Genomic DNA, 20,449 nt, shown 5'->3' with positions numbered 1-20,449 from the left:
TTCCTGAAAAACAAGATCTTTCAGCAGATCTATAAGTTTAGCTATTGAATTGTACGGCAGTTGTCGCATGCCCTACGACGAAGAAAACGGAAATGACATGGCCGAATGCTCGAAATGTTTGTAGTGGTTTCACCTAAAATGCGAAAATATTTCACCAATAAATTTTAAATCAAAAAACATATATTTTTGTTACGGTTGCGTTACGGAGAAAAGAAATCTGAAATAAAAATTATCCTTTTTTATTTGTTATCCCCTTCATAAAAAGCATTGACGAACTATTTGAAAGTATAAATCACAACGATGGAGTTTTTTTGACAAGCAAGCTAAATCTCTTTAATAAGGGGGGGGCGGAATTAGAAAATGATGTTGCGGAAACACAAATATCAAATGCGATATATTTTTATCCACTTTGTTGCGACGGGTAAATAAAAAGGACGGGCGAACCCGTGGATTTTCCACGGACTAACGACTAGTCTCTTTAATAATAGCCGTATTTTGTCTGTCTCTGCGCGGACCCCCAGCTGAGTTAGAAAATCGTGCTACGGAAACACGAATATCAAATGTGATATATTTTTATCCACTTTGTTGCAACAGGTAAATATAAAGGACGGGCGAACTCATGGATTTTTCCACGGGCTAACGACTAGTCTCTTTAATAATAGCCGTATTTTGTCTGTCTGTCCGCGAGAATGGCGTCGTGCGACGGGCACACGAAAAAGCGTGTAAATCAAAGACGGCCGACTCCGTGGAAAAATCCACGGGTTAACGACTAGTCTCTATAATAATAGCCGACGTCTGTCTGTCTCTGCGCGGACCCCCGCTGAGTTAGAAAATAATCTTACGGAAACACGAATATCAAATGCGATATATTTTTGTTGCCACGGGTAAGTTTAAAGGCCAACGACTAGTAATTTATATTAAAAAATTGACCTCCGAATTGATCCCTGTTATCTAGGGTTCCGTGTCCCCCGGGTATGCCCGCTTTGTTATCTCTAGAGGGTTCCGTGATCGCAGGGCCTTGGGTTCGATTACATGCCCTCGTGGGGCCCTGGGTTTCGGTTTGCTTACATGTCGTCGTTCAGGGGAAAATCTGGGAATCTCAAGATGGCGTGCATGCTATGTAGTACAAGGTATTTACTTTTTTACAGCTAGCTATGCTATATATAGTTAAACTAGCTAGCTATAGATAGATTGATGTGCATATTTTACATGCCTAGTCTCGCAAATATCAGGAATGTACTCCCAGTAGCTAGCTAGCTATACGTTAACCAAGTGAGGCAAATTTCACCAAAATCTGACCATAAGACGTCCTTTTTGTACATTAAAATCTACGTTAGTTTTCGTCTCCGTTAACGGCAAATTTGCTGTTAAATAGAAGTTTGCCCCCCTCTGTGCTTTACGGAACAATCTTTGTGGAGACTTATGCGAACACGAGATACATTTTTTTAACAACAAACTCTAGATTATGGCGGATTTTTACTGTGGAAACATTTTCTGATTTGTTGAATTTTTTTCATTTTCCCTAAAAGCAACAAAAAAGGTGAGAAAGTGAAATTCGTCTCCATTTTTATATTTTTAATGGACGATGATTTACCCCCCCCCCCCTTAACGCCCAATTTGTCGTTAATGGAGACGAAAACTGTTTGTCAACGGCCCCTTAGGCTATTTGATATCCTAATTATCCTAATTTTCGCAGGAATTTAAATAAATGTAAATATTTCTTTGACTCACCGTAAGTTTTTGTTGAGATTTTAATGAGTTAGGTGCAACATTGGTAAGAATCTAAACAACAAGTATACAATATGGACGCGAATTTGCGATCCTAATTACAGTACAGTCCAGATGTAAGTGTATGCATACGGTCAAGTTTCGCACCTTTTTCTTGGAAACCGTAGTTGTTTGTCTTTTGTTCTTATCAATTATATTGCGAGTCTTGTAAGTCATTAACTTGTACGCAATAAACAAAAGATTATTGAAGAAAAATAGCTTATTAAACTGCGTGTAACTATTGTTAAAGCGTGTTAACATAACTATTCCCAATAGCATAATTGCAAATGTTATTAACTCTATCAATGTGACACTAAGAGCCATTGTTTAATAGTTTTATAATAAATGTTTTGCGTGGAAACTAAATAAACTAGCGAGAAGGCATTGTTGGTTACGCGGGTTAAATAAAGCTTTTAAGCAATAGAAATTATTATATTTTAACAAAGATCGAAACTTTAATTTTGATAGAAAAGCTTTTTTAGATCGCATTTTAGAAGTTTAAAAACAAAAAATGACGATAGAAATGTTTTTTAGATCGTCTTTTAAAAGTTTAAAAACAAAAAGCAGTGATAGAAATGTTTTTTAGATCGCCTTTTAAAAGTTTAAAAATGAAAAACCGCGATAGAAATGTTTTTTTAGATTAGAAAAATGAAAAACAGCGATAGAAATGTTTTTTATTATGATAAATCAGCCAACAAATAAATAAGAAAAGTTTTAAAAACACATGTTAAAATTTTATTTTTAATTTATAAAGTAGCACGAAGCTTTTCGTAACTGAGTTACATTTTCAAGTGATGTGTTCAAGTGAGTTACATTTTCAAGTGATGATCACTTGAAAATGTAACTCAGTTACGAAAAGCTTCGTGCTACTTTATAAATTAAAAATAAAATTTTAACATGTGTTTTTAAAACTTTTCTTAAATGTTTTTTTAAATCGCATTTTAAAAGTTTAAAAAAGAAAAGCGGCGATAGAAATGTTTTTTTAGATCACATATTAAAAGTTTATAAACGAAAAGCAGCGATAGAAATGTTTTTTAAGATCGCATTTTAAAAGTTTATAAACAAAAAGCGGCGATAGAAATGAAATTCACGAACAATTAAAATCTATTATGTATAGCTTTATGACAACGAATTAAAACAACAAGTGTTAATTTATTTTTTTGCCGTCGGTTTTTGATTTAATTGATAAACTAAGGGTCTTTGTTGTTTTACAATAGAAGTTATCTATCGTGGAAGCCATGATGTAATATTTAATTTTCGTTCGTGTAGTCCACAAAGCATGATCGTGAGGTCCACGATTGTTAAAAAAATACGCATTGTGGGCTATCGTGGTTCGTGTGGAACATGAAATAAACACAAACCACGATGTTAAAAAACCTTTTCACAGTACTGTAGTTAATTAAATTCACAAGGTTTTGCTATAATCTTTGCAGTCTTTTAATAACCACAAAAGTGTTCCAAAACCCTTTTACGCTTTAATTGTTTTAAACGTTTCTTTACTTCGAAGAAGCTAAAAAGTTCAAATTTGAAAAGTTTTTCTTTCTTTGGATTTATGAAAATCCTATGTCGAGTTATATAGATGAAACAAATATTTTTTCAGGTTAGCCACTACTCCTAAAAAAACTTACAGAAAGTCGATGAAATTTTAGGTTGTAGAGAAGCATCCATTGGTTTTGTTGGGAAAAGCCTTTTTAATTGTATTCCAAAATTTATCTGGTTCATTTGAATTATTCAAGAGAATTCTATGAAATCTTGATTTGCACTTCTTGACCAAGTTGTTTTACCTATTTTGTAATTGTTTGTACAGACTTATATTTTCCTCAAAATTTTTTTTCAGTGATTTTCGTAAAATTGAATCTCTCCTATTTATTTCATGCTTCACATCAGCCACTGACAAGGCTTTCCTCGTATTTTCTTCTCAAATTTTGGCGCTAGTTGATCTAGAGTGAAAGTCAATGCATTTTTCATAAAAAATCCAAGCAAGTAAAATGGTGCAGGCTTGTTTGACAAAAGAGTTTTTTCAAAAATGGCAAAAAGTCCTTTTTTATGTTTGCAAAGTTTTCCAGTGAGTCGAAACTCTTATATGGCTTTGGAAGATAATTGTGATGTCCACGAACAAGTTGTTGATTCATTTTTTCCTGCCAATATAACCAATTGTCACGTGTCACAATTTAGATAAATTGTTGTCCCACTTAAAATAATAAAAACAGCAGTAAAATTATTTTTATACTAGCTGTTAACCTATGGAGGATAGCCCATCATATATATTTCCTGCATTGCTATTTCGTGCATTCACATATGTATATAATGAAATTTCCTTGCTGCTTATTACATAGTTATATAGGTGCAATTATACTGGTGTTTTCGATTACAAAATCCTAGGGTTTTTTATTATTATACAAAGATTTTTAGTGCTGTTTTTATGTTTGTCACACAGGCTTAAGAAAATTTAAGTCACACATGCAAAATCTTTTGTTTCCATAAATAATGAGTTTTATAACATTAACATTTTTTGAAATATCATGCGGAGAAGAAAAGTCATTTACCCCCAATCCCCTTACCAGAAAAAAACTTGTAATAGGAACAAGCGTATTTTCACTATGATGGCTTATGGTTGATAGGATTTAGTTAAATATATTTTTATGTTGGAGATGTACAGCTAAAAATATATAGTTATGCATCAAATGTTATGTTAGTACTTAGTGAAGAATAAGTCTGAATAGATTTTTGTCTAGTATCCCTCTATTGATGATGAATGGCGTCTTGCGAGAATTACAGACGTCCGTTCAAACGACGACGGTCAAGTGAGAAGTGTTTTTGTTCAAACGTCAACACGAAACGCATATGAGCGTCCGGTTTCAAAGATCGTATTGCTTCTAGAAAGGAAGTAAAAGGTCGAATCCCCGACAAGGAGCCAGAGGAGCCAGAGGAGCCGAATCCGTTATGTATCTGAAATTTATATGATAGTAGTCAATTTTTGTTTGTCAAGATATTTTTTATATCTTGAGGGGAGCCAGGTGTTCCTGCATTAAGCGCGAGTAGGCCTCCAACTCTACGAAGGAACACTTGGTTCTCCTTCTTAGTGTTTTGCTATATGTTTTATGTATTCGCTTCGCCTTTGTTTATTGTATGCAACGTTTCTTGTGTTTTGTCTCTTGGGTATAGTGTATTTGTCGTAATTTGTGTGCGTAAGTTTCTTGTTCGTTAGTGTGAAGTATCTGTGCCTGTGTGTGTGCTATTGTATATGTGAAGTATTGGGATTTTTGTGTTTTAGTAAGTATATGTTTTTTCGTATGTGTTATTTCTTCTTTATATTGTATTGGCCGTTCGGCATCAGGCATTTTGTAGTTAGGTTTAATTTCTGTTATTTTATACGTAGTTTGTAACTTAGTTTTTTTTGTTTTTGTTTGTAGCGTCGCGAAAGTGTGGAATAAATGTTATTAAAGCCACTTCGTGTCAGTAAACCCGCCCCTTACTCGCTACCGCTAAGTTGCCGTAACAGTCATTATTGTTACCCTAAACCCTGTATCAGCCGTATGCCAATAAAAGACGAAAACTATTTGGTCATGGTTCAAAATAATTATTTTTAATGTTTTTTAAAGAGCAATCATTTTGTTTGATCGATCATCATGAACCTGCTTATATGCTTTTTTACGCAATTTTTCTATCCCATAATTCCAAGGTAATTGGACCTTGAAACATATTTAAAAAAATAATTTGTTAATATAAATAATATTGCATCTTTAGATATTTGCCAATCTCCGAATTTACTGCAGCAAATATTTATAATGTGCTCTAACATAAACCAAATATGCGAAAATATCAGAACAAAATTAGAATATTTTCTAACTGAACTGGTGGACAAAAATGAGAACACCTTCAGGTGAAGCCAAATTCACAGTTATAATAGGTAATTTTATTTTATTGATTCTTTTTTTTCTTGTTAACAGACAAAATTAAGTATAAAGGATTGACATATATTTGTTGTCACAATGAGTAGTATGGAGAAGGTAAATAAAGAAACAAGTGTGGAAGGTTCCCCATTGGCTTTAGCTAGAGATATGAAGCAATTGATCAATAATAAAGAGTTCAGGTAATGATGTTTCTGTTAATTTCTGGTAATGAAGTTTTAAAATGTTGCTTGCTTTTTTGTTTTTATTCAGCATTCTACACTGTTTTCATTTTGCCAAAAATTCAGTTGAGTGCTTTCTAGCATCTTAGTGACATGTCCAGTATTGTACAGGATTTTTTTTTCAATTTTGCTAAAAATTTCGAGCAAAGATTTGATATCATTGATCGGAATATTATTTTAAGTAATAAACATAATATTTTTAAATGTCCGTATAGTTAGCGTTGTAATGTTAAATATCTTTATCAGCCGTCGTTTAACTTTCTGTAATTTAATTTACATTAAAAATAGTTTGCTACACAACCAGTTACAAATTTTAAATAATGACTTCACTCATAATGTTCGCCATGTCAAAACAGTAGCCCCATGTGTGGTGTTTAGGGGTAAAGGAGTTCTGTTCTTACTTCTGCATCTTTGAATTTAAGGGCACTGTATGCGCAGAATTATTTAAAGGAGCCACACGCCTTCCTAAAATCTTACTTATTTTTTTTTACTATTTAAAGCATGCAACAATATAGTAAACTCTCAAGAAAATTTCCAATAGGGCCTTAAGAAATTTCTAGCAAACATCCTGGTTATAATGAAATATGCTTTATGGTACCTATTTTGTTTATTTTAGTGATGTTAAATTTTTGGTTGGTCCAGAAAAAGTCATTTTTCGGGGGCATAAATGTATTTTAGCTGCAAGGTATTTATGATTTTTCACTAGTTTCAGTTAATTACATTGAAATTTAATTTTATGTTTATACATATGAATTGAGTAATTTATACATATTATACATATCTGTTGCTGACAATATTTTATAATTATAAATTAAACATATCATAATATATTGACTAGATGAATTGGGCAAGGGAAAATCCACTTAAGCAGAAAAAAATGGAAAAAATAACAATAGAAAAGATCCGTCATTTGAGTTTTGATGACATCAGAAATAACATGTTGATACACAAAAACACTTTTTTTGTATATTCGTTTAGCTGTTGCCTTTATTGTGCATGCACTGCCTATTAATAAAATTTGAAGAGATATTGGGATTTCCGAACCAGGTGGGCTAACAATTGTTTTTATATCAAGTTATCATTTGTATTGTTTTCCACCTAGATGCCACGTGTTCAAAGCAATGTTCAAAGAGTCTCTGTCAAATGAAGAACCTTATGTACTAGCTGATATGACTCCAGACCTGTTTATGTCAATTCTACAATTTATCTACACCAATACTTGCAAAATTAACAGTCAGAATGTATGTTTGATCTTCGCCATTTGCTTATTGTTAGTTTGTTCTTCTTATTATAATATGATATTAAATATTATTTTTGACATTATATTCATATATTATTATATTATTAATAGAAAAGGTACCTATAGTAGTATATATTCGGGTTGTTTTTGTTTTCAGGTGATGAATGTGTTGTCAGCCTCCATGGAGTATGGCATGGATCAACTTGTGAAGGTATGTATTGCTGTTTTGTTTATAGCATCTTGTTTGTGTTCTCGTGTGTGTATGTTGTTTTCGTTATTTAGTTTAACCACTGCTCTTCAAAATCCACAAAATCTCTTAACAACTCCTTAAATTCTTGCAAAACTTTTGAAATATCAAAATTTTATCGAACCTCTTAAAACCTGGCTTATTATTTACTTTTCTGTATCGTTGAATTCTGAACCTCAAATGGGTTTATGGGTTATACGGAATTCGGAAATATTACACTACTTTTCGTTGGCTTAATCCTACTTATGACAGCTGTGTTTACAAAGTTGATTCTTTTTTTTTTTTAACAACATCCTTAATTCTCTATCATTTTTACCATAGATTTTTTGTTCACAACAAAATCGCCTTAAAAATGGCAAAATTCCTTTTTAGTTCTCTTTAATATCCATAATTTTTTTCTTTATTTCGGGACAGGGAATCCTATTGTTTTTTGTCATAGTCAATGTTATTCTTGCATAATTTGTTGAAGACTGTATTGTACAATGTTCTTTCTTTACTTAGATTTGCGAGAAGTACATTGGAGAATCAGTGACTATTGAGACAGCTTGCGATGCTATGCAGGTAAACTTTGCATTCGTCGTTGTTGCTGTTATCTGTGCTTGTAACTGATAATGGCTTTTGGTACGATACCTGCTTTGATAAGCTAAATTACGCAAAATATACATCACTTTGGTGTTTAAAAAATCCGGTAAATTATGCTGGCAAAAAATTATGTTGGTTGACATAAAACACGAAAAAACAAGTATTCTTACTGAGTTTGACAAAGCAAAGCTTTGTTTGTGCTGTCCACATGGATTTTTGATACTATCGATCATAACATTTTGTCAATTTTAATAAAGAAATTGTACTGAAAAGTTGCTAACATCAACTACGTATACGTGAATAGATCGCAAAACTAAATAATAATTTTATCCCAAACTTGGAGACTCTTTTTTTATAAATCAAGTAAGAACATTTGTTGACAAAACTTCAAAAAGTTGAGCATGAACTTCCAATTGCTCTTTAAAGAAGAGTGAAAATTTTAACAACCTCATGTAATATTTGACTAGAAATATAATGGAAGGAGCAAGTAAAAAATCAATAAAATGCTCTGAAAGTAGATCGGTTAACACTTCACAACAAAAATCTATTAATACATTTGCCATGCCATGTCTCAACTACCACTCCTTTGCGTGGGCTTGTGCTACCGAAGATGAATTGGAATAACTTCAAGAATTTTTTAGAATGTATCTCCTACCTATTATACCGATTAGTGGCTTTGTGGTAGAGTTTTCGCCTCCAGTGTGATCTTTGCCTTCAAACCCAGCCACATGCCAGATAGTATAAAAGTGTGAATCGATCCTTTCTGTTAAACTTTCAGCATAAGAATAGGCGGTTGTCTAGTTGAGAAGCTGTTGTTCTCACACGTTTTCCGTAGCTCAAATGGGAGTTTTAAATACATTAAGATTCCTTTCGCAGGGACCCTCATTGAAATATGATAGAGGCTATCCTGTGTGACTAATACTAACACAGTTACACTGTCATTAACTTTCGTTATTACTCTGTTATTAAAAAACTCTGGTTAACTCGAACATCGTAAACTTTTTTAGTCCCCCCCCCCCTGGGGCTAATTTCTAGCTTAATCTTCTTACTTGACAAAAGGAAATCAAAGACTAGATAAATGTCAGATTTTAATCTATTTTTTTTAGTTTTTATTAACTTCTGACGTAATATGCATAGATAGTGTTGTCTATCAAGGAAAGTTTAATTTACATTGCTTAGATTGCACTTCTAACGGGTAACTTGAAAAATCGCTTTTTTCGAACTATAATCTCATTCGACTTTAATGGAGCTTTGTTTAACTGCAACATTCGTTAAGTCGAACTATTTTCCCTTGTAGGTTTCAATTACTGTTAACTGTAATAATAATAGTAGTAATAAATTATGGTGCGTGAAAAGCCATGAATGAAACTTTTATACGTTCAAAATTTTTTCTCACAAAAAAAACATCCGCAGTCACCAAAATAGAGAAGCTACTAAAAAGGTGTTCACACTTCCATTTGTCAAAAAGGAACTTTAAAAAGGGGATTAATTTTATGGAATGTGTGACCTTTTTACAAAGACCAGTGTTAGATGTTGGGAATAGCTTACTTACAATAAAAAAAACCCGTGTAACCAAAATTATATGTCCGTCTTCTCGCTTTGTAGTCTGGTAAAAAAATTCCTCGTGCGCATTCTCGCCGCTATATACCTTACAGGGTTCAAAGTTTAACATCGATTTTTATTTTTATTTTTTCTGTAATTTATAAAAAAATTTAAATTACGTCATTTTCTGGGTTAGATATTTTAGTTATTATACGTCACGTTATTTTATTTGCGTTATTCTCCATTTAATATTTCGTTTTACTTTTTTTCTTTAGGCAGCTGTGACGTTTGGTCTTGACAACTTCAAGAGAATGCTGCTTCCGTTTTTCGAGCAACATACTGCTGAGATTTTCCAAACCAAAGGTTTCAACGAATTGTCCGACACTACATTGGCTTATATCATGCAGAGTGATGAGCTAAATATGGACGAATATGAATTACTGAAAGCAATAAAAAGTTGGGCAGTTGTTAACTCGGTAATAATCACGAGTTTTTAAAGTGTTGGGCATTTTTTTAAGTTGCTGTTAATTATTTCTTTCCTTTTCCAAAACATCGAAATCTCTTTCCTCCCTCCAACAATAACCAGGCTAAAAAGACGCCCAACAATAGCCAGGCAAGAGACGCCCAATAATAGCCAGGTAAAAGACGCGGAACAATAGCCAGGCAAGAAACGGCCAATAAGAGACGTCCAAGAAGCGAAAAGCCGGCCTAATTTTTTACACCTGTTGGCTCAAAATTCGTAAATGGCAGGATGTATTTGCAACATTAACATGCAACAGTGTTCCATGCCTAAGTTAGCTGACGAGATGTTTCATTGTATATTCGCCCATTAAGAACTGTAGTTTATCCTTATTTTTTCTATTTTAGGTAGCATTGGGTCGTCCTCTATGTGAGGTAGCGCGTACTGTTGTTTGCAATTTAAGGCTACCGTTACTTTCTCCGGAAGAGTTAGGACAACTTGAAACAGAAAACGTGAAGGAACATTTTATCTCGGTGAGTTATTTGACATTTATTAATTTTACTTTCTTATATTAGGGTGTAAAATATTACCAGTTTTACTTACTGTTGTTAATATTCCGTACCATTGCCACCATTTTCACGTTAACTCTTATGGCGTTGTTCTTCCCTTAACGTAACGTCCCTTAATCTTTTAAAGATAAACATTTTTCGTTCGCTGTTTTGAAAAAAAAATTCGTTACTGCTAAGTTTATCTTAAAACAAAATAACGCATTGTTCCGTTGGTTAAGCACATTTTCACACCCCTTATATTATGTGTCTACCTAACGCCTACACTTTTATGGCGGTCGAATTCATAAACGAACACAACGCCAGCACTCCTTCCGCCAAAGGGAAAAACAACACCTTAAGATATCAGCGCAAAAATTTAAACGCGGTTTAAGGCCAGCTTAATCTTTTCTCTTTGGTATTAAGGTGGAACAAATTTCCATGGCGTGGAAACATCATGCTTTAAAAACGCCAATGAACTCTACGCTCGACACGACGCCAAGAAAGGGAACACGTTCCAGACAAAGAGATCGATAGTTTTTACGTGAAATTCCTATCCAGTGAAATATGGATTCGTACTGGCCTTAATCCAGTCGGCTTGCTTTAAAGCGAAAAATAGTATTTTTTATTTGAATGAGTATTTTTAGTTTGTGAAAAATTATTTTTTATTATTTATTAACTTTTATATTTATTTCATGGGTATTTAATAACACGACCAAATCTCCATGTGGGGTTTGAAGAGTTTTTGAGAATGGTCGATTCTCGGTGAAGATTTTGTGGTGCATAAGGCATGTTTTACATCCAGGTGAGTGCTGAGATGCTGCTTCTTAAAAAGTCGCTTTTTTGAAAATGAAAGGATAACATTAACGCCATTACCAGAATGTTTGCTACATGGAACGCAGGCTTTATACATGAATAAAAATATTTCGTAGTAACTCAACTTTTAAGTAGAAAAGCTTGTGACGTGTAAATATACCCTATGTTAAGGTGTTTTTACACGACTGTATTTATTTGACATGTGATTGTAGGCTCTGGTTGATATCAGAACTACTAAACTAACTGTAGTGATAGATGAGCTGTTTGTTTTTATATGATATTTAGGTGTATATTTTTGTAATAGGTGAAAATATTTAAGAAATTAATAACTACTCCACTGCATGTTTTTTAGAGGCTTGTTTACATGGAGGCTCCGCAAACGAGTCAGATCATGAATGGCAACCCCCTCCCCAGGACTTTAACAAGGTTTATTTTTTGATTTTTACGAAAAATAAATTTCGCGGGTGGCTTTCGCGGGTTGCAAATAAGGACAAATTAAATTCATGTCTCTGTACCAATATCTTTGTAACCTCAATTGCATACCTCCATGGTTGCTGCAAATATCTTCACTGCCCATAGCTTACAAGAAAATTTTTAGTTTTAAAAACAACAGCGATCGACTAAAAGGAAAAGTTCGCAGAGGAGATGACAACACACGCTGGTAACAAAGTTGTTTAGCAACAAATTGTGACCCTATTCGCTGTTTTATGTTTTTGGGACACAGCTTCTGAAAGAGAGATTTAGTAGCAACGTCTAAAAAATTTCAATAAAATCCGAGAGATAAATTTTTAGTGAAAACTTGCCCCAAGATTTTAATGGAGCCCTAATCTTATTCTTGTCGGGACGCGTGTTATACAAGAAACACGATTTTATGAAGGTTAAGATTCGTGTATTGAGATTTTTACTGATAATGCATTTCCAGGATAAATAAAGGAAATGTAAATTTCCAGAAGAACTCCGATGAACTTAAAAAGCGTCTAGGCTAACGTGGAGCTCTTTTTAGAAGCGAGCCACACCCTACATCGGTTAAAGAGTATCCAAACATATTCATATTGTCTTTCTGCTCTTAGTAACAAGCAAGAACCACAGCCTGTTAAAAAAAGTTGAGAACAAAACTATCAACTATATGGGTATTCCTTTGAAGAAGAGCGAAAAAGTTAAATATCTTGGGGTAATATTTGATCAAAGAATGCAATGGGAAGAGCATATTAATGACATAAATAGAAAAATACTAATTAAATATTCTAAAATTAGAACCATTGCATCCTGTTTAACACCACCTCACGCAAAAAAACTTTTAATTAATGCACTTGTCATGCCATCTTTCAACTACTGCTTCTCGGCATGGGCTTGTGCCACCCAAGGTAGATTGGGAAAACTAGAAAAACGATTAAAATGTGTCCGTACCTTTCTTGGGAAAGAGAGGGAATATTCAATGAATAATTTACTTATCAAAACGATGCCATATTAGTTTTCAAAGCCATGAATCACATTGCTCCTGATTACATGCACTATAAAAAATTCCTTTTGAAAAAAAAACTGTCATAATCATCAAACAAAAAGGAGTTTTAAAAAACAGTTTCACACTTCCCTTGGTCAACACGGAATTTGGCAAAAAAAGGCTTCCCGTTTAGAGTTGCAAAAGTGTGGAAAAAACTTCCAGATCAACAACCTCGCCCCAGGACATCTTGTATCTTTTCTGACCCCGGGACGGCGATTCGAATTGCCGTCCCGGGGTCTGCTTTTGTTTAAGACTTTCATCTCTAATGAATTTGGCATAATGCTAATGGAGATCACTTTTAAACTTTTAACTTTTAACTTTTGTTTTTTATTCTTTTTCTTTTCAATTTCAAAGATTACAAATGTTACTATGTTTGATTGAGCTGAGGCAGTCTAAGGTTTATCATTTTTTGTTTCTTTTTTTGTTCTAGTGGCCCCCAGTGGAAACAATCCATTAACTATAGGTTTTTGTGATTTTCTGGGCTAGTCACTTTAAACATTTATTATTATTTTTTTATTATATAATACCCCTTTGGTTCAAATTACGAAAAGAAATATTCCACCCTTGGACATTCTATTGCAAGGAAGAGCAAAAATGGAACCTAACTTTGACAGAAGAAGGAAAACTTCTTTAAATGTTAGATCGCAAAACCCGTTTGAATATAATCTAGTGAACTAAACTTGTCATAAAAAATGCAGGGCAATAGCGAAAGCAGGGAAGAGAGACATGTATCCTTTTCGGTACGAATATAAAAAACAACACTGTCGAGGCTGGAGAAATATCAAATGTTTCTCTCCCTGGTGTGCAGTCTTTTCTTTTCTAACAGAATCTGTGCGCGAGAATCGTTGGTTTCCTCGTTTTGTCTGTTCTATTTATATTTTTGTCGGAAAAAGCGCGATAAAAAAGGGGCAACAAGGAGGTGTACCCTCCAACAGGCGAAAAAAAACGCGTAGCTTTTACCGTTGAACCGTTGATGAGGTCAGCATTAATAATGGTAGTCACAGTTGTTGTAATGTTAGAAATCAGTTGATGAATGTAGAATTGCAATGACTTTGTTTTAAGACAGCCACTATGGCTCTCTTCCTATCAGTAACAATTCTCTTCTTCAAAATAACATTCTATTTTTCTTCCGATAAACTTCTTTTCCGTTCTGTTCGAAGGACGTACGTTTGAAACAATTCTCCTGAAGTAAATTCCCAGACCAATCCTGGGTGCTTAATGATATTAAGTCAGCTAGCGATACCTTAGCAAACCATAAACTTTAGATAAAAATATTTTATGGTATATATTTGCTTTTAAGCTATAGCTGCACACCCTTACCCTAACCCTTCTTACGAATAAGCGGATGAACTGCAAAAGTGCATACGAATATATACTTCTGAATAACTGCAGATTTTAGGGTATGATGCTATGATATGATATTCTATTAAACTTAGTTAGGGGCTAATCAAATATAGATTTTTCCCAAGAGTGCAAGATGGGTTTATGGGTGACCCTGCCACATTTTAAGAGAAATATTTATTTTTTCACTGTAACGAACTTTCTTTGTGTGATTTTTTTACAATGGAAGTGAAGGGTGCGGAGCACTTCTGTTCCGTTTTTGTGATTTTCTGGGCTAGTCACTTTAAATATTTATTATTATTTTTTTATTATATAATACCCCTTTATTAAATATTTATTTTTTCACTGTAACGAACTTTCTTTGTGTGATTTTTTTACAATGGAAGTGAAGGGTGCGGAGCACTTCTGTTCCGTACACAAAATTGTGTTCAGTAAACAAAATCGTGAATCTATTATAAACACTTTCGTTTTTCAGCAAGTTTGAACAACTGTTGCCAAAAAAATTTATAGAAAACAGAGGAATTTCGTAGGTTTTTCCTGCATAATTTTTCCTGCATAATTGTTCCTGCATAATTGTTTTTTTTATTTTACTCTGGGCACTCATTTTAACTCAACAATTATTTTGCCAAAGCGCTTAAAAACTTTGCAGAATAAGCATTGTAGTACCCAGAGCTATTTTCAAAAAATTCTGAAAATCATTTTTTTTTATATTATGTAACAACAATAACAACATCGACAACAGTACACACTGACCCATAATGTAGTGTTTTCGCTCACGTGATGGCAAAGTTTCTAGCACAAATGTTTGTGTAAAGTCATTAAAACACCATATAGATTAACTTTTTTTACAAACAACTTTAAACGGTTGTAGTCCTACTAAAGTCGGATTTTCAATGTTGCTACACCTAATCAGTTGATTATACTAGGAAATTTTTTTTGATATTGTGAAAAAGAAATTCTTTGCTCCATGCAGCCAATGATTACAAGATGTGGCCTTTCGCTGTTAGACAAAGATTTTTTATAAGATGGTCAACTAACAAGACGGTTATTTTCTTGCTAGGCCTTGTCTCCAGGCTAGGAATTGCGTGCGGTCACACGCGCACGCCTCCACACATGCCTGAGGTAATTATGGTGTGCCACCTATCACTCGTCTTAGCTCTGTCATAGGGTGTTATATATAAAAAGTGCTAATGTAAAAGGCACATCCATAATTGGCATTACTTTATCAGAAAAAGTTACAACTACAAGCTAATTCATTCACCTAAAAAAGAAATCCCAAGTCATGTTTATAAGAAAATCGTTCCATGTTGTGGGTAGAAAGTGAAAACCCAGTAAAATTATTGCAGCAAAACTGAAATTCATCATTGAACGCGACATTCGACTTGTTGTATAGAATTTTGTGTGAAATTAAATGTGAAGTTATTATAAAATGGTGTCTAATAAATAAAAAGACGAAAGAGTTAGGGACATTTTTGTCATAGGGAAATATAGTTACAACTTAGAAGGATGAGAAACTAGACGCCATCTTAATTCGTACTAAAAACGTGTTACCGAATTTCCGTGACCGACATATATATAAACAAACTATTATATATCAAAATGGTAGCCGCAATAGTGGTATAGTGCAACACCTCCCTACCGAAAAAAAAATTAACAAAAGAAAAGTGAGTCTGAGTCAATAAAACGATGGCCTTTTGATCAAGTACTGTCCTATTTTTCTTTACGACATGACATAGTCCTTCAAGCGAGTTGGTAATTTAGTTGTTCTCTGTGGCCTTATTGGTGTCATGGACGAATCTTCGATTGAGGCTTGCTTTGCTTGTGGACTGCTACGTGGTCGTTCAGATGGAAGAGGTCGTGCTACATGGGTTACAGGTGCTTGATTGTGTGCAGGTGTTATTTGATCCAACCGTGTTTTGACTGTGGTATGTTGAGGTTGTACGATGACAGTTTTATGTATGCTCAGTGGCCCGGATGGTGCTGCCGCTGGTTTGATGTGAACCCGGTTTCTTGTGATAATGGTATTCTGTGGTGTTTGCAAGGTATACGACATGTCATTTTTTCTGATTATTCGTCCATACGTCCATGGTTGTCCCCGTTTTTGTGGAGGTGGTTTAGCATATGCGTATGTGCCAACGTCTGGTTTGTCGTGAACTGGTCCTGAATGAGGGTCGTATATTTCCTTGGCTGTTCTTCGTTTGTCAATTATCTGTTGTGTTGTATTGGCTACGTCTATGGGTGATGGTAAAAGTGCAGACTTTGAGGTTGGTAGCATAGTTCGGGTTCTTCGGTTCATCATTCTTTGTGCAGGGGAACTCAAGTGTCCCTGTTGCGGAGTATTTCTGTAGTTTAGAAGCGCTATTTGGAAGTCTTGAGACTTTTTGAGCATGTTTTTTGCAACTTTGACTGCAGCTTCAGCACGCCCATTCCCTTTTGGGTAATATGGAGCAGAGCGAGTATGGTGAAAGCCATATTGTTTGGCGAAATTCTTGAACTCGTTGCTGATGAACTGTGGTCCATTGTCTGTATGGCATATTTCAGGGATCCCATAACGCGAAAAGTGTGCTGTGGTGTGCCTTACAACAGTAGAAGCAAGGGTGTTTGGTAAGTGATCAACTTCAATCCAGTCAGAGAAGTGGCATACTGTGACCAGATAGTCCTTATTCTCGTATTCAAACAGATCTTGGCTAACAATTTGCCAAGGGAGTGACGGAACAGGAATTGATCGCATCGGTTCTTTAGATGCTGATCTTTGGTATTTTGCACAATCAGAGCAGTCATGATTTTTTTTTTTTGATTTTTTTTGATTTTCTCTTTATTTAACGTCGATAGATACAATAGTATTTAAATAACTAATTTAAATCGACAATGACACATGTTAGTAATACCTCTTGCCATATTTGGCCAGAAAAGTACTTCTTTTGCCATTCTCGTGTTGGAAGCTGCACCCATGTGATTGGCATGTATTTTCTGAAGCATTTCATTTCTCATTCCGTTTGGTATCATGGTACAGTGTCCTTTATATATAAAACCATTGTTGATGGACAGTTCGTCTCTAAAGTTCCAGTATGGTTTGAGATCCTGATCAAGTTGTTGTGGTTCATCTGGCCATCCTCTTTGTATCAGGGTGTAGAGCCGTTGAAAGGTTGGGTCATTTTTCGTAGCTGATAGGATGTTCATTTCCGTGTCTTTTTTGAGCTGATGGTGGTGTTGTGGATACTCTGACTCTGTTTCAACGCGGAATACTTCAAAGGCATTTATTGTGTTTGTAGAAGGTTTGGTGAGTGGTGCTCTGGATAGGGTATCTGCTATGTAGAGTGTGGTTCCTTTTTTGTACGTTACCATAAATTGGTATCTCTGTAGTCTAGATAGCATTCTTTGGAGTCGTGCCGGTGCTCGGTTGAGTGGCTTCTTCATGATGATTTCCAGAGGTTTGTGGTCGCTATGTACTTCAATGTTTTTGTGTCCGTACAGCCAGTGGTCAAACTTGGAGAATGCATTACATATAGCTAAACACTCTTTCTCAATTTGAGAGTATCTTCTCTCAGTTTCAGTGAGAGTACAAGATGTGAATGCGACTGGTTGTAACTGTTCTTGATTGTTGTTTTGTAGAAGTGTTCCTCCAAGACCATTGTCACTTGCGTCAACCTGGAGTATCACCTTCTTAGCTGGATCAAAGTATTGTAGGACAGGTGTAGATGCTATAAGTGATTTAGCATCTGAAAATGCAGTTTGTTGTGTTGAAGACCATGTGAACGCCATGTCTGTTTTTGTTAGTTCAGTCAATGGCCGGATGACAGTGCTCAAGTTCTGGCAGTAAGGTGATAAGTAGTTGACCATTCCAATGAAGCGTTGCAGGCTCTTTTTGTCGTGTGGTTTTGGCATCTGTAGGATGGCATCAGTTTTCTCCGGATCAGCTTTGATGCCATTTTGTGTAAGAATGTGTCCTACAAATTTCTGTTCTTTCTGCTTGAATTTGAGTTTTGCCGGGTTGAATCTGATGTTCTTGGTTCTAGCTCTTTCCATTAGTGCAATGAGATTTTTGTCATGATCCCTTTCTGCTGTTTCCCCACAACCATATACTAGGATGTCATCAGCTATGGGTGCGATACCTTCTAGTCCTTCTAACGCTGTCATGAGTCTCATTTGAAATTCCTCTGGAGCACTGTTGATGCCAAATGGAAGTCTTTTCCATCGATAACGTCCATAGGTAGTGTGCATTGTTGTCATATCTGATGATTTTTCATCTAACGGCACGTGAAAATACCCATCCTTTACATCAATTAATGTGAAACATTTTGCATTGTTCAGTTTGTGTAGATGTTCATTCAGTGTTGGCATTTGGTATACAGGTCGTTCTATTGCTTTGTTTATTGTTTGGCTGGGGTCTATGCATACACGAAATTTGTTTGGTTGTTCTCTGCAAAGTATGTTTGAGCACCATGGAGTTGGTTGTGTCACTTTTTCCAGTATTCCTTCTTTGACATATCTGTCTATAGCTGCTTTTTCTTTCCCACGTTTGCTCAGTGGTACTCGGTGAATTGGCATTTGAACTGGTGTAACATCATTTTTTACCCGGAATGATACTGGTGTTTGGAGACAGCCAACACCGTTAAAGCTATCTTTATAGCATTCAATTAATGACTCCTTGGTCAGCGGATGGGTTGTATCTAATGGCTTTGTTTTGTTAACATGTGTTTTTGGTTGGCTAGTGGTTGTTGGCTGATTCAGGTTGCCTTGCTGTTGCAGAGAGTAGATATCCCCTGTGTTGATGGTCATGATGTTTATGTTTACACAGTCTTTGCCGGAAAGGAGAGCTGGCTTTCCGATCATGTCCTTCGAGTCAAGGACTTGGAACACTAGACTATGATACTTTTTGAACTTTTCGCACAAAAGGGTGATTTTCCCGATGGGTCTGATTGGCTCACTTTTGTTCCCATAAGGAAGTAATACACAACGCGATTTCTGAAGCTCGATATCAGGAAAGTATTTCTGGACGACCTGGTGCGATATGGTGTTGGATGTAGCGGCGGAGTCGATTTGGAACTGTAGGTTTACAAAGTTTCTCCCTGTTGATGAACACAAAAGCTTTGAATAAATTTTTCCTGATTTGATTGGGATTGTCCATTCCGTTGATCTGTTGCGTACGCTGTGCTGTAATACAGTGGTTGTTCATCAGTGTAGTATGTTGGTTGTTGCTGCTCAGGTGATTCTGTTCTGCTATCTGGTTGATAATATGTTGATGTTGCATGAAGGTGGTTGGTCGACTTTTGCATACCCTGCGGATTGCTGTTTGGTTGTGGAGGACGTTGGTTATTTCTTCTGTTGTAGTTGGGTCTGTTGTATCCCTTGTTGCCAAGGTGGCTGACATTTTGTTGTTCTAGACATACTCCTGCAAAGTGGTCAAATCCACCACACCTTGTGCATTTACGTCCATTAGCTGGGCAAGTTGCCCAAGGATGTGGTCCTTTATTGTCTCCACACCAGTGGCAAGTATTTGGCTCACGTCTCAATTTCATGTCTCTGTGTTTCTTCCTTTGTTGTGGTGGTATTGTTGCTTTTGTCCAGTGAACATTCTCTTCTGTCCCTTTTGATGCATCACTGATGAGTTTGTTTGTCACTCGAGCAGATTCCATTGACTTGGCCTCTGCGACAACATCTGACATTGTTTTCTGTGTGCCATCTGTTCTCAGATGTGTTTTTAACAGTTCAGTTCGTGCTGTGTCCTCACAAAGTCCAAAGACAAACTTATCACGACACATAATGTCTGTAATTTCTCCATATTCACACAGGCTTCCGGCTTGTCGTATTCGGACCTCCCAATCCTAGACTGTCTCATCTTGATTTTGGGACGAATGCCAGAATTTGAACCGATCAGTCATTAGGGTAGATCCTGTTGTTCCTGTGTAATGTGTGCGTAGACGATTCATCCAAATCCATGGTTTTTTTCTTATCATCTACTGGAATGGATGGCTCAATGGTATAACGTATCACCTGGAGAGCTTCATCTGGCATTGAAGATCTCAGTGCAGAGATCTCCAACAAAGGTTGCTCAGATAAAAAAACTCACACTATTTCTAGGTCCCTGAGTTTAAGATGTTCTGACTAAAATGTTTTTGTTCAAGCAAGACATCGTAGCGAACGGACGTGTTCATAAGCTATAAGCGGATGTAAAACTTCTCTATCTACAACGGGGAGTGATTAGAATAATAAACTTAAATAAATAAATAGTTAATTTCAAATAAAGATATAATGGCTTCGTCTTTTACACTTGCC

The 20,449-nt window shown here is 35.4% G+C and overlaps 3 protein-coding genes across 3 annotated transcripts in view; 2 read left to right on the top strand and 1 right to left on the bottom strand.

Moving 5' to 3' along the window:
- Positions 1-425: 425 nt before the first annotated feature.
- Positions 426-11,668, top strand: LOC130630337 (BTB/POZ domain-containing protein 19-like). The gene is made up of 9 exons (XM_057443804.1): positions 426-1,130; positions 5,718-5,860; positions 6,516-6,584; positions 7,002-7,140; positions 7,297-7,350; positions 7,888-7,947; positions 9,786-9,986; positions 10,378-10,503; positions 10,942-11,668. Exons 2-9 carry the CDS (start codon positions 5,760-5,762, stop codon positions 11,050-11,052), a joined length of 861 nt encoding a protein of 286 aa, XP_057299787.1. The 5' UTR covers positions 426-1,130; positions 5,718-5,759; the 3' UTR covers positions 11,053-11,668.
- A 4,225-nt stretch (positions 11,669-15,893) lies between these two features.
- On the bottom strand, positions 15,894-16,904 carry LOC130630012 (uncharacterized protein K02A2.6-like). Its single transcript, XM_057443408.1, has one exon. The coding sequence runs from the start codon at positions 16,902-16,904 to the stop codon at positions 15,894-15,896; it is 1,011 nt and encodes a 336-aa protein (XP_057299391.1).
- A 3,082-nt stretch (positions 16,905-19,986) lies between these two features.
- LOC130630334 (RB1-inducible coiled-coil protein 1-like) overlaps positions 19,987-20,449 on the top strand; it is a 43,346-nt gene continuing 42,883 nt past the window's right edge. Inside the window, exon 1 of the mRNA XM_057443799.1 lies at positions 19,987-20,270. The gene's annotated coding sequence lies outside the window, so the exon portion shown is untranslated. The remainder of the gene's footprint in view (positions 20,271-20,449) is intronic.

This window comes from Hydractinia symbiolongicarpus, chromosome 2, assembly GCF_029227915.1.
Source record: "Hydractinia symbiolongicarpus strain clone_291-10 chromosome 2, HSymV2.1, whole genome shotgun sequence".
In the NCBI taxonomy this organism is placed as follows: domain Eukaryota; kingdom Metazoa; phylum Cnidaria; class Hydrozoa; order Anthoathecata; family Hydractiniidae; genus Hydractinia; species Hydractinia symbiolongicarpus.
This window is presented reverse-complemented; position numbering and strand designations above follow the sequence as displayed.

Coding starts and splice junctions, on each gene's coding strand:
- LOC130630337 (XM_057443804.1), top strand. CDS start 5,760: ATGAGTAGTATGGAGAAGGTAAATAAAGAAACAAGTGTGGAAGGTTCC. Junction 5,861..6,515: donor ATCAATAATAAAGAGTTCAG/GTAATGATGTTT, acceptor TGTTTATTTTAG/TGATGTTAAATTTTTGGTTG. Junction 9,987..10,377: donor GTTGGGCAGTTGTTAACTCG/GTAATAATCACG, acceptor TTTCTATTTTAG/GTAGCATTGGGTCGTCCTCT.
- LOC130630012 (XM_057443408.1), bottom strand. CDS start 16,904: ATGCGATCAATTCCTGTTCCGTCACTCCCTTGGCAAATTGTTAGCCAA.